Raw genomic sequence first — 13,099 nt, forward strand, 5'->3', positions numbered from 1 at the left:
ATTTTTTTGCTTATGGAAAGACTATTCCAAAAGTATTTTTTGGTTATGGGATGAGCATTCTAAAACGCGATCACATCCACGTCGAAAAGCACCCTCGTTAGAACCTACCCCACCATAACCTATCACCACTAGAAACCAACCCCATTAAAACCTAAACCCATGCCAAAAAGGAAGAAGCTTACCTTTGACAACGAAGAAGGAAGGGAACAAAGATGTGCGACTTCAAGGCGGAGGATGAAGGGAGTAGTCTTCGTGGGAAAGAGATGTCGCAAGTGGATTGGGGAAGGTGATGCTAATTCATTAAGGGCAATAAGATAATTTCAAACGAAACTGGGAGTGTGTGATACACTTGTGGGAGTGTAGGATTCAATTTCCAAACTGATTTAGAGGTAACATGGTATGGGTTTTTTTTTTCTTTTATTTTTTCATCATGTTTTAATGTTTAAAAAAAAGAAAAAGAAAAGGTAACCTAATGAATTAAAAAAATATTCAGAGTACAAAAAAAGGAATAACAAAGATTCAATGTAAATTAAAAAGGCTTGAATTTTTATTTATTAATAATTTGACTTTATTTTTTAGAAGAAACAATTTATTTATAAAAAGGATAAATTTTAGAATTAATTAAAACAAAATTAAAATTTTAAATAGTGCATTTATAAAAGATAAATAATATAGTAATTAATTGAATCAAAATTAAAAATAAAAAAATTAAGTAATTAAATAATATATTATATATTACGATAAAATTCTTGATTTTTATAAAATTATCAGTAACTAAATAATAATATAAAATTCGATTAAGATCACCATTAAATGCTATTTTTATTTTAATATATTTTTTTTCTGAGACAAAACTTGGAGAGTGACGATACGGTACGAACCTTAGGCGGGTTATCGCGGAACATACTTTCCTCCTATTTTGCAACAGCGGAAACCGAACCACAGTGGCAGAGAAACACTTTCTTTAATTTGTATGTTAAAATTTTTCTTAGCAGAGAAACCCGTAGCACGACGTCGTTTGTTTGTTCAAGGGCTGTTCTCAGAGCGCGCTCGCGCATAAGTTTAGTGTTTTTTTTTTTTTTTTTAAATACTTAACTGAAAAGTTTGGAAGCTTAAATTGAGGATTGAAACCCTAATTTGCAGAATCTACGGCGAGGTGATACAAACCGCGTGATCACTTAGCGTTCTGAAGATCGAAAATGGTATGAGACTAAATTTGAGGTTCTATGCATCTTTGTAGCTACTTGAATTCGCAGCGTTGAATTATTCGTTATGATAAATGGCTTTGGTTTTGCAATTTCAGTTCTCAATTGCAGCTATAAATGACACTGACTCGAAATGTCAGTGGGAACCCCTAGCTCCCACGAAAGAAGCACAGGCTCGTTTCTCTATCTCTTTCACCCTTTTCTATGATAAATAATAATGTTAAGAACTTCTGATAGCTTTGCTTAGGGTACAAAGATTAGGACTCTTGATACTCTTAATAGCTTTGTTAATTCATATATGTGCTGTTGATTTTTTTTTTTTTTTAAATCCTAATTCAAGTGCTACATTACCATTATTGATTCCATATAATTTTTCTTTTCTTTTCGTTTCTTTTCTTTTCTGTTATTTCAGGAATTTCATCTTTCTCAAACTTATCACGAAGGGCTTCTCAAGTTACAAACAAAAGAGTATGAGATGGCTCGTGAGCTCTTAGAATCTGTCCTTAAAGATCCTCTTATTGCTAATGCTCAGGTTTTGATTTTTGCTTAACACACATTCTGTTCAATCCGTTAATGTCATTTTGGATTGGTGGTATGATATGTTTTCTGTTATCAGGTGGATAGCAGTGCCAGTGATGGTCATCTATTGCAACTCAGGTTTTGATCAGCACTATACCACATTTTTGCTATCAAGATGTCCACTGTTCTGTCATTGTTGTTTGCTTGTAATCTCCCCTTTCAATTAAACAATTATTGCATGCACATAGTATCTATAGGTACGACCAATTAAAAGCCCAGAATGCATTAAAAATAACAAGAAAGTCTGTGTTAAAGTTTGTGCTAGTATGCTAGAGTTATTCTAATATTCTACTTGAGCCTTTAATCAGTACTGTGCTCATGCAAGAATTTCTCCTTTTCAATTTCTAGTCTATTAAAGTAACATTTTACATGAGTATACTGCAATAAATTGCTTTCATCTCAAGTTTTAGGGTGCTTGATTCTCATATCCTGATAAATCTGTCACTATTTTGAATTTTCATGAAGCACATAACTAGTGAAGTAAGTTTTAAAACTACCCTTCTGGGTGTGTATGAGTAAAACAAAATGGACCTTAGTTTATTTGGTATCACGTAGGTAAAATCTATATACACTTATTTCATACTTGTTACAGTTTTTCATTCTTCTATCTGCACAAGCTTTCACTTTGCTTTTGGATAGGATAAATTAGGTTTTCGAGACTGTTTTATCAGTTGACCGGTTGGATATGAAAGTTACTTTAATGTATTGTGAATTTGATATACACTTGAATATTTATATATCTATATCAGTGTTTCTTAGTACTTACAGACGTTTCTACAGATTTTTGGCATTGAAAAACCTTGCCACTGTTTTTCTCCAGCAAGACTCTACACATTATGAGAATGCTCTACGCTGTTACCTTCAAGCTGTGGAGATTGATTCTAAAGATTCTGTTGTCTGGAACCGGCTGGGAACACTGTCATGCTCAATGGGCTCACTGAGTATTTCACGTTGGGCATTTGAGCAAGGCCTCTTGTGTAGCCCTAATAACTGTAAGCATCTAATACTCTTAGATCTTAACAAGTCATTTTTTTGATGGCTACTTAATGGAGTGCTTCTCAGTAGTTCTTGTATGTGAAATTCAGTTTTTTGTTTACCTCTTTGGGTTATCTTTACCCTTTATGTACTACAGTTGGGCGTCTTTTGAATAAAAGTGAGGAATGACTTCTGCACTGTACAAATGTGCTTTGGACTGTAGAATTACTTTTGGCATTTTTTTTTATCTCATCAAGCTACAAAACTAAAATTTACATCTTGAGCTGTGTGAACTGCCATTCTGCCAGAAGTAATATTTTGTTGATTCTGGCTGAATGAGCATTCAGCAAGAATTGATTCTGATATATTAGGCTTGTAGTTTTACAAATATGTTGTCATTCATAGCATTTAAATGCTAATTTAAATTTGTTGTCGAACATATTTATTTTTTCAAAAGTAATTTTCATCTAACACCATCCAAGTGTAACAAAACAAAGGCATCCCAATACTTGGGGCTCCCGCAATTATGAGGTATGGGCAAGAACAAACATGTCAATCAGTTTACCCATGTGAGCATTGGGACCTGAGGTTGAAATCTTATTGTTGTGACTTGTAACAAATCTCATCCTTATCCAAACAAGACTAGTTTTTTCAAAATCACTTTAAATAATCATTTTCAATGATAAAATTCATCCTTTGAAAGTTATTTTGAAAATACCTTATTTTCTATATTAATTCTATGCCAATTATGCAAACATGCTCATAGTGTATACAGACATATGTATTTACATATATGTGATTTGTGCTTTGTCTACAGGGAATTGCATGGAGAAGCTTTTGGAAGTTCTTATTGCAATTGGTGATGAGGTTGCTTGCCTTTCTGTCGCTAAATTGATTTTGAGGCACTGGCCATCACATTCTCGTGCTTTGCATGTTAGAAATACCATCGAAGAATCAGAACCTTTGCCATTTGCTCCAAGAGGCATAGACAAATTGGAACCTCAACATGTGCGGCTCAAATTTCCTGACAAGAGGAAAGCTACTAATGAGAATGTAGATGAGGATGTTGCATTCAAAAAGCTGAACCAGAATAAAGCACTGCACCTGACAGAAGTTTCCTGGGTGGCTCTTGCCGACGCACTTCTGGAAATCTTATCACCACAAAGTTCCGAGATGGATCCTCAAAAAGCATTCAGTTCTCCTGATATTAGGCTAAGCATAATCTTACCTAATAGCTCAGAAGCTGTTATGGACACTGTGGAAATGAAAGGGTCCAATGGTGAAAATAGTGTTTCTGGTGATGGTAACATACAACAATTAAGTGCTTTTAAAGAGAAAGAAGCAAATATCCAAGAAGAACAACTGCATGAAAGGCGAAGTTCTCGACTTGAAAGGCTCCGGAGTCGTAAACCAGGGAAAGAGGAATCCAATTCTTCTTGTGGAAAGGACCCTACCAAGGTTGTCATTCAATATCTAGAGCCATTTATTTCTGGTGGATTGGGGGGTCAAGATACAATTGATAGAGATAGGACGACAGTATCCTGTTTAGGAAATTCTGAATATTATAATGTTTCTGCATTTTTAAGAGAAACTTCAAACAATTATGGTGCTTATCATATGGGGCACTTGCTTTTAGAAGAAGTCACAAGACAAGGTCTCACATATCAGGATGCTTTTGTCAAATTTTTGGAGTTGGAAAAGTTGACAAGGCATTGGGGAAAGGAGAGAACTGCCGAATGTAATATTTTTCTTGCTGAACTGTATTATGACTTTGGATCATGCTCCTCCACTGGTTCTCAACAATTAGAATTTATTTCTGAGACGTCTTATCATCTTTGTAAGATCATTGAATCTGTAGCTTTAGATTATCCTTTTCACTTGACTCATGCCTTGAATGAAAATTGTTTTTCGATAGATAGTATCCAAGAGACCAGTGGAAAAACAATAAATACCTCCACTGAGAGCAATTCAAATTTAGACATCTCACTTCTGATGAAAAACAGTCCCCTTTGGTCTCGATTCTTCTGGCTAAGTGGGAGACTGTCTATTGTTGATGGCAACAGGGCAAAAGCATGTGAAGAATATTGTATCGCTTTGACACTTTTGGCGAAGAGAGAAAATGAAGATTCTCTATGTTCAGTCCCCCGCCCACATTGCAAGGTTGTAAAAGAGCTAAACTTTGATAGAGTTCTTGATGAAATTAATATATTAAAGGTCAATTTCTTGATGGAAAAGTCTGTCATTAAGATGATGGAACAAGAAAAGTTTTTGGAGTGTGTATCCCTGCTTTCTCCACTTCTATTCTCCACACAGGATGTCTACCCCAATTCATTCTCTTTATCCAAGACAGATAAAAGTGATGAAAAGATAACTTCCACTGAACTCATGGCTGTAGATGTTCTAATGGAAGCATGTCAAAAGGCGAATCCAATGGATGTAGAGATGTATTTCAATTGTCATTATAGAAAGCTGAAAATACTAATGACAAAGATGGGTTTAAATACATGTATTACATCATTTAAATCTTCTGATCAAGCACCTATTTTAAGTGCGTCTCCTAATTTTGATATTGATTCAAAGGAAAGTTCTAGCAAGAACTGTAGTCACTTGGTTGCGGATGAAGTGAAGGCACTCTCTGACTGTATCTCACAAGTGAAGAAAATTATCGATCAACGTGGAGATTCTGTAAGCAATACCATTCCGGTAGTTTTGGATTTTAAGATGTTATAGCCATGAGGCATATTTTTTAAAAATTATTTTCCTGTTCTTCCATTAAGTTCATGAACTTTATATGTTGTTCTCCTTCTTGAACACAACAAATAAATCAGTTAATTAAAATGTACCTCTAGTTATCTATTATTAGACTGTTAATAATTAGCCCAGTAATGAACATCTAGAAATAGTAACTACTCCTTTTTGAATAAACATAATGTGTTATCAACGTGATAAACAGGTTATCCATTGCAATTAAAAAAGAAAAAGTATGTGTTCTTATACTTGCAGGATGGCCTTTTTGTTCCAACAAGAAGCATTTGTCAAATGCAATCTCTGCTGTTGTTAATCATGAGCCATGTTGCCAACATACTTGCCCTCAACAAAGCCTCAGCACAAGTAATTTCTGATCAAGCTGAAAGCAGCTGTTTCGTTGATGCAGCCATTGTTTTCTGCAAACTCCAGCATCTTTGCCCAACAACGCCTATCAAAACTCAAGTTAGCTATCTTCTTTAAAGAATTATACTTTTAAGTGATTTGGTTGTTTTAGTGATTCCTTTTTTTAATTGAAAACCTCTACCATTCTTTTCTGCATTCTAAACTCAGGTTGATTTAATTGTTGCAACACATGACTTGCTTGCTGAATATGGCCTTTGCTGTTTGGGTGAAGGTGGCAAAGGTGAAGAAGGAACATTTCTTAGATTTGCAATAAAACATCTCTTGGCCTTGGATACGAAGCTTAAATCCAGCTTTAACCATAAAGAATCAATGCAATGTGAGGAAGTGTCCAAAAACAGTCTTGTCAATGTGTCTGTTGAAGAATCAAAATCAGACACATTAGACATCCAGATGGATTGCACCAAAATTGATGAAATTAATTCAGAGAAAAAGGATGTTTATGAAGGAATAATATCCAAAGGCATTTCATCTTGCAGAGTTCATGATAAAGACTGTAAGGAAGTAGAGTGTGAAAATCATGGAGGTGCTGGCACTGGCAGTAAGTTAATTAAGGGTGAAAGTTCAATCAATCAATTGATTGAATGTGAAGATGAACTTTCTGAAGATGAATGGGAGGAACTTGAGTCTAAAATTGACTGTGCCTTAGATCAGTGCTTTTTCTGTTTATATGGATTACATCTAAGATCTGATTCATCTTATGAGGATGATCTAGTGGTGCACAAAAACACAAGCCGAGGAGATTATCAAACCAAGGAACAATGTGCTGATGTTTTCAAGTATGTTCTTCCCTATGCAAAGGCATCTTCTGTGAGTTCTCTCTATCCCTAATTTGTATAGTACGGCTTGACTATGGAATATTGTACAGAAATTTCATTTGTGATTTTATTTAGCTTAATTTTTTTTATGTATCAGAGGACTGGACTGGTCAAACTTCGTAGAGTTTTAAGAGCTATTAGGAAGCACTTTCTGCAGCCACCAGAGGACCTCTTGGCAGGAAACCCTATTGATAAGTTCCTAGATGATCCTAATCTATGTGAAGATAAGCTCTCAGAGGAGGCTGGGTCTGATGGGTTTCTTGAATCTATTACTAAGAGAATGTTTCCTGATGTGGGTGGCCTTGCTCAGTATAATGCAACATTATTGAGGAGGTACGCATTGTACAGTACTGTAGGGCCTTTTTTAATTTATTTTACTCGTAACCTGTTTCTTATTTAAATTTAATGGCTACAATATATCCATGATATTCCTTGTTTTTAGTTTCTTAATGTTATGTTATCTCAAACTCAAACTGTATATGATTTTCAGGTCTGAGCCATATTTGGAGGTCTACTGTAACTTGTATTATTTCTTGGCTCTGTCTGAGGAAATGAGCGCAACAGATAAGTGGCCTGGATTTGTGCTGACCAAGGAAGGGGAAGAATTTGTTGAACAAAATGCAAAGCTCTTCAAATATGATCTCATGTACAATCCTCTGCGCTTTGAAAGCTGGCAGAGACTTGGAAATATTTATGATGAGGTAAGTTAAATATGTTATTGTGCTTATTTAACCCTGAATGCTGTGACATTTACAAATAAACAATAGTGTCTTAATTTCTAATTATGTTGCCTTATACTGTTTTATAATTGTTTCTTTGTTGCACCGAACCAGGAAGTAGATTTGTTACTAAATGATGGTAGCAAGCACGTTAATGTAGTAGGGTGGAGGAAGAATGCTACTTTATCCGAGAGAGTGGAAACAAGCCGAAGGAGGAGTAGAAGGTGTCTACTAATGAGTTTAGCTTTGGCAAAGACATCTGCTCAGCAGGTTTTACCTCTATTTATATGTTTACTCCTTTTAAAATTTCCCTTTCTTTAGTCACTACCATCTGGTTGTTAACATAGTTGGGTTCAATCAAAATGAAAATTTAAGTAGAAAAGCAGTGTTTATACCCCCAAAAGTCCCCTGCAAATGTTATCTGCACTGTAAATTATTAAGACAGTGCCATTCATTGTTTATGCTAGCTACTTTGGTCACATTAAATGTCTGATAATATTTTTAAGGCTAGTAAAATGTGCAATAACAATCTATATGGCGTAATGTTCAAGATTTTTGTTGTTATGGATTTGTAACTTTATATGCTTACAACATTTACTTGAATGCATAAACCCTAAGAATCTTGATGCATGTCATCATTGCCTTGATAAGATATTATTGGTTATTTATATATTTAACTTCTTTCTTGCATTTGTTATATTTCCAGTGTGAGATACATGAGTTATTGGCATTGGTATACTACGACAGTCTTCAAAATGTAGTCCCATTTTATGATCAGAGATCTGCTTTGCCCTTAAAGGATGCGGCATGGATGATGTTTTGTGAGAACTCAATGAAACATTTTAAGAAAGCCTTCACACTTAAGTATATCCTTTTTCTTGTGTATTCTTATTTTCTGAACTTCTCAAGCTTAAATATGATGTTTATGAACTACTTTGATTCTTTGTACAGGCAAGATTGGTTGCATGCCTTTTACTTGGGTAAACTCAGCGAAAAACTTGGATATTCACACGAAATTGCATTATCATATTACAATAAAGCTATTGCTTGGAACACATCAGCTGTTGATCCTGTCTACAGGATGCATGCCTCACGTTTGAAATTATTATTTAAGTGTGGAAAACAGAATTTGGAGATTTTGAAGGTTTTCCCTCCCTTTTCTGATCATTAAACTCTATTTTGCTATTATTTTATTTGTCTTTGACATTGTCCATTTATTCTGACTGCACTAATTTTCACATCTCTAGTTTTTCTGTCCTTTACAGTTGCAGTTAATTCAAAGGTTAACCTTCAATTTTTTTAATTGACTAGATAATTTGGGCACTTTATCTATATTTTAGTATTTTTTGGTCCTCAACAGGTTCTCTCAGCAAATTCCTTTAATCAATCTGTAAAAGAAGCTGTCACAAGTATCCTTATTGGTATTGATAGCTCATTTTTAAATACAAAGGAAAGATGTATTGATGCCAATTTTGTGGAAACAAAGCATGAAGAGTTGCTCAAATTGGATACAGTATGGTCTATGCTTTTCAATGATTGCCTTTCTGCTCTTGAAACATGCGTAGAGGGGGATCTCAAACATTTCCATAAGGCCAGATACATGCTGGCTCAAGGACTGTACAAAAGAGGTGAGAGTGGTGATATAGAGAGGGCAAAAGATCATCTATCTTTCTGCTTCAAATCTTCACGCTCATCATTTACAATAAATATGTGGGAAATTGATAGCACGGTAAAAAAAGGAAGGTACAATTATCCTTTCATTTTTAAGTTTTTGTTGCTTTGATTGAACTTGAATGAAGTGGCATTTTGCCACTAACAATTGATGTCTCATGCTTTTGCAATTTCCAAGAATGCATGACTAATACTTTGTGGTAATATTAATTGGTGTCCCTACAAAAACTTTGAAGATTTGAAAGATATGGTCTCTTGGAAGCTTTTTTTTTTTTTTTTGTAATCTCAAATGAAATGAATTTTTACCCAAATTGCCTTGTGTAACTTGAGGGATTCCCTTGTCAAAATAAAGTAACACTTGATGGATTTGTTATCCATGCTATGCAGGAGGAGGAAACATCAATATGTCCCCAACTTAGAACTAACTTATTTTGCATTTAATATCAGGCGCAAGACACCAGGTACTGCTGGGAACAAAAAATCCCTTGAGGTTAACTTACCAGAAAGTTCTCGAAAATTTATTACGTGCATTCGGAAGTATTTGCTGTTTTATCTCAAACTATTGGAAGAGACTGGAGATAGATGTATTCTTGAACGTTCGTATGTTGCTCTTCGTGCAGATAAACGGGTAAATTCCAGAGTCTGATTTACTATTTAAGTTACATGTCAGTAAATTGATAATAGCTACACTTTTATGCTTCATTTGTTCTTGTGGAAGCACTCTTTGTTTATAACTGTTTTTGTATTTGATTAATGTGAATCATTTGATGATTTTGACTCATTGTGTTTTACATGGTAAGACCAAGATTGGCTCAGTTAATTAAGGTGATGAAAATTACGTTAGAGATATGGATTTACAGTTTATGCAGGCACATGGTAAGGAAGCCCCTTCATGACCAGAGCTAAAGCTGATCTTGAACCAAGAATTTACCATCTGATTTATTAGGGGAGAAGATTCATAATCCAAGAGTTGTTCCTTTGAATTTTTTTCTTTGTTGTTTTCTGTTTTGTACTTTGACATGGGTGGATTCCTAGCCCTCTTTTTTATTTCTTCTTTTATATTAAAATAACTAAACTGGTTAACTAACAAATCCAAACCTAAGTGGATCAGTTTTATCTTGGTATAAAATTTGGAAGTTCCTGTTGCCAATTAATTTTGCTATGTATTCAGCAGCAATAATAATAGAATGAATTGAACTAATTATTCATTTATTTGCTTCTTGCTTCCTCTCCTAGACACTTCAAATGCGTTTCTTAAGCAGACTTTGAGGCTTTACTATTTGTTGTCTTTTTTGTTCCTTTTTTATTTGGGTGTGTCCTGTGACAATCCCTCTCATTGCCTCACAAAAAAAAGGGTAAACATTTCTATTAATATGTCTAGAATCCAGTAATGTTTATATGTTATTAGTCACCTGTCAACTACGACCTGCATAATTTCTTCTTTCAATTTTGCATATCATATTTGATAGTATTGTAAACTTCATTTGTTTTGTTTTTGACTTCCCCATGAATGCAGTTTTCATTATGTATTGAAGATCTTATACCCGTGGCTATTGGAAGGTATCTAAAGGCCCTGATTGCAACTATGTGCCATTATCAGACTACTGCCTCTGGTTCAGTGAGCAGTTCTGACAATGTGCTGGAGAGAATGTTTGCATTGTTCATGGAGCAAGGGAGCTTATGGCCAGAAATATGCAGCTTGCCTGAAATTGAAGGCTCAGATATGTCAGAGAGTATCATATATGGGTAATAAGGTTTAAACAAATATGATATTTTTGAACAAATTGTGTTCACTGAACTTCTTTTGACTGATACATAATGCGTTTGCCATCTTTTTTCCAATGGTAAAACTAATTCAGATCCACAAATCTTTGCAGATATCTTCATGAACATATTGTATTATTGGAGAAAAATGGAAAACTGGAAACTCTTGAAGCAATAAATGAGAAGATTCGGAAGCGTTCTAAGAACCCAAAGTTCTCAGACAGTAATTATGCCAAAGTTCGCAAGCATGCTTCTGTTGCTTGGTGTCGATCTCTTGTATACAATTTGGCACAAATAACTCCATTATCTTGTGAATTCTCAAATGGGATTCAGGTCCTTAATTTGACTGATGGTGGGATGGATAATAGCCAGTTGCTCTGTATTGATTTGCAGCCAAATGAGTTATGGAGTACAGCTTTTGAAGATCCAACTCATTTAGAAAAGATTGAAACAAAATGGAGCACTATTTTATCAAAAGTAAAAGATATTATTATCAAGAAAGCTTCTGATGAGAATTTGGAAACTGCAAACACTTTGCTCAGAGCTTGCTATAATTTTTACCGGGAGAGTTCTTCTGTAGTGCTTACCTCTGGACTCAACTTTTATTTGATTCCATCTCAATTAGTAACACAGACGCCATTCAACCCAAGTACTGCTGGAATTGAAGCACTTGATCTGAGCATACCAAGGAAGCTTCTCTTGTGGGCCTATGTGCTATCCCATGGACGTTGTGCAAATATCTCAATTGTTGTAAAGCATTGTGAAGAAATGTCGAAGGTATGCTAAATAAATGCTTACTGAAGTTCTTTGCTGTACCAGAACATCTTTAGCAAAAACAAATCCTGATAGCATGCATCTTCGAGAAAGGTGCTTGACTTTCAAATCGTCACATGGCAATTGAATTGCGAGCTATAAGTTAAGGAGTACTTCTCCACATGACAAGTGAAGCATAAGGGACTAATTAACCTTGCAAAATTTGTACAATTTTTTATTCCTAGTTAAGATTGATAATCAATAATGTTTCTTCCTTTTATCAGCTGACCATTAATCCTTACTTACGGTTCTGCTTTGCAGTCAAAGATGAAAAGAGGAAGTGGAATGTCACCTGCGTTATCAAACACATCTCCTGCCCCTAGTTTTCCAGGTTATTTGTCCTCAATAATTTGTAGGTCTTATTTGAAAAGAAAAGTATACAAAAAAGAAAGGACAATGTTTTTAACAAGGATTGCTGGTTGTAGGTAGCGGTAGAAACGGATCAAATTCTGCCGGAAGCATTGACGTTGATTCTGCACATGCCACAACAGTGGGGTCGGTTTCACTTGACATTCAGAAAAATCTCTTTGCTTCTCCCCAGTTGCATCAATGCACTAGTAACGATGCAGAACGAAGCAATTTGATAGCACATGAAGGAGATCCAGAGGGAGATTGACTTTCGTGTACGTGGGACGAATTTGATTAGTGCAGTGACATGTGTAATATACACAACTTGTAAATCGCATTTTAGTTATAAAAAAATGTAAATAGGGTTCTATTTGATAAATCTACGATATGGATTGTTTTAATCGCATGATGGCTGTACATAGTACCTTGAAGTTGTGATCTCTTGTCTGTCTTGAAGATTGATGAACTTGACCTAATGTACCAGTAAACCAGTCAAGACACTAATTCAGTTATCATTGTGTCAATTATAATTAAACTGTGGTCGAATCAATAAAATGATAATAATAGTTAAATAATACATAAATTAATATTAAGTAAATATAATATCAAAACTGACACAATATTAAAATAATATATTATTTTATAGGTTTACAGCATTTAAAACAAATAAAAATTCAAATAAATATATAATACTTAAGTTTAAATTTTAATAAAATAAAATAATGTTTATTAAAAATTTAACTTTATTTAAAATAAAAATGTAAATTAATATAAATGAGTAAATTATGTTGTGAGGAGAAAAATATTAATAATCATTGACAAAATAATTTATAACTATTTAATTTTTTTTATTAAATGTGCTTTTATTTTTTCTTAGAAATTAGGAGAAAAATATTCTTTTTTAAAAAAAGCATTGGTTCAAATTGGTTTTGTGCACTGGTTCTTAACAGATTTTGGTCGGTTCTGGCCTGATTCTCACTAGCTCTAAAATAGTTCAGTTTTTTAGTGTTAAAGAATTGATCATGAGGTTGATTTCCAC

General features: G+C 34.3%; 1 protein-coding gene across 5 annotated transcripts; it reads left to right on the plus strand.

Moving 5' to 3' along the window:
- The first annotated feature begins 863 nt into the window (after window positions 1-863).
- On the plus strand, window positions 864-12,572 carry LOC114415183 (calcineurin-binding protein 1-like). 5 transcript variants are annotated; one of them, XM_028379768.1, is made up of 20 exons: window positions 866-1,061; window positions 1,144-1,202; window positions 1,304-1,378; window positions 1,618-1,737; window positions 1,822-1,862; window positions 2,565-2,776; window positions 3,577-5,444; window positions 5,763-5,969; window positions 6,078-6,737; window positions 6,843-7,078; window positions 7,236-7,446; window positions 7,579-7,734; window positions 8,171-8,328; window positions 8,416-8,608; window positions 8,825-9,207; window positions 9,583-9,763; window positions 10,652-10,881; window positions 11,013-11,676; window positions 11,974-12,043; window positions 12,138-12,572. In XM_028379768.1, exons 2-20 carry the CDS (start codon window positions 1,200-1,202, stop codon window positions 12,326-12,328), a joined length of 5,859 nt encoding a protein of 1,952 aa, XP_028235569.1. In that variant the 5' UTR covers window positions 866-1,061; window positions 1,144-1,199; the 3' UTR covers window positions 12,329-12,572. The 5 variants fall into 5 exon arrangements, with proteins under 5 accessions (XP_028235573.1, XP_028235569.1, XP_028235568.1 ...); XM_028379770.1 differs by having other exon boundaries at window positions 869-971; XM_028379767.1 differs by having other exon boundaries at window positions 866-1,202.
- The last annotated feature ends 527 nt before the right edge of the window (window positions 12,573-13,099 follow it).

This window comes from Glycine soja, chromosome 6, assembly GCF_004193775.1.
Source record: "Glycine soja cultivar W05 chromosome 6, ASM419377v2, whole genome shotgun sequence".
Taxonomy (NCBI): Eukaryota; Viridiplantae; Streptophyta; class Magnoliopsida; order Fabales; family Fabaceae; genus Glycine; species Glycine soja.

Coding starts and splice junctions, on each gene's coding strand:
- LOC114415183 (XM_028379767.1), top strand. Junction 2,777..3,576: donor CTTGTGTAGCCCTAATAACT/GTAAGCATCTAA, acceptor CTTTGTCTACAG/GGAATTGCATGGAGAAGCTT. Junction 7,447..7,578: donor TTGGAAATATTTATGATGAG/GTAAGTTAAATA, acceptor GCACCGAACCAG/GAAGTAGATTTGTTACTAAA.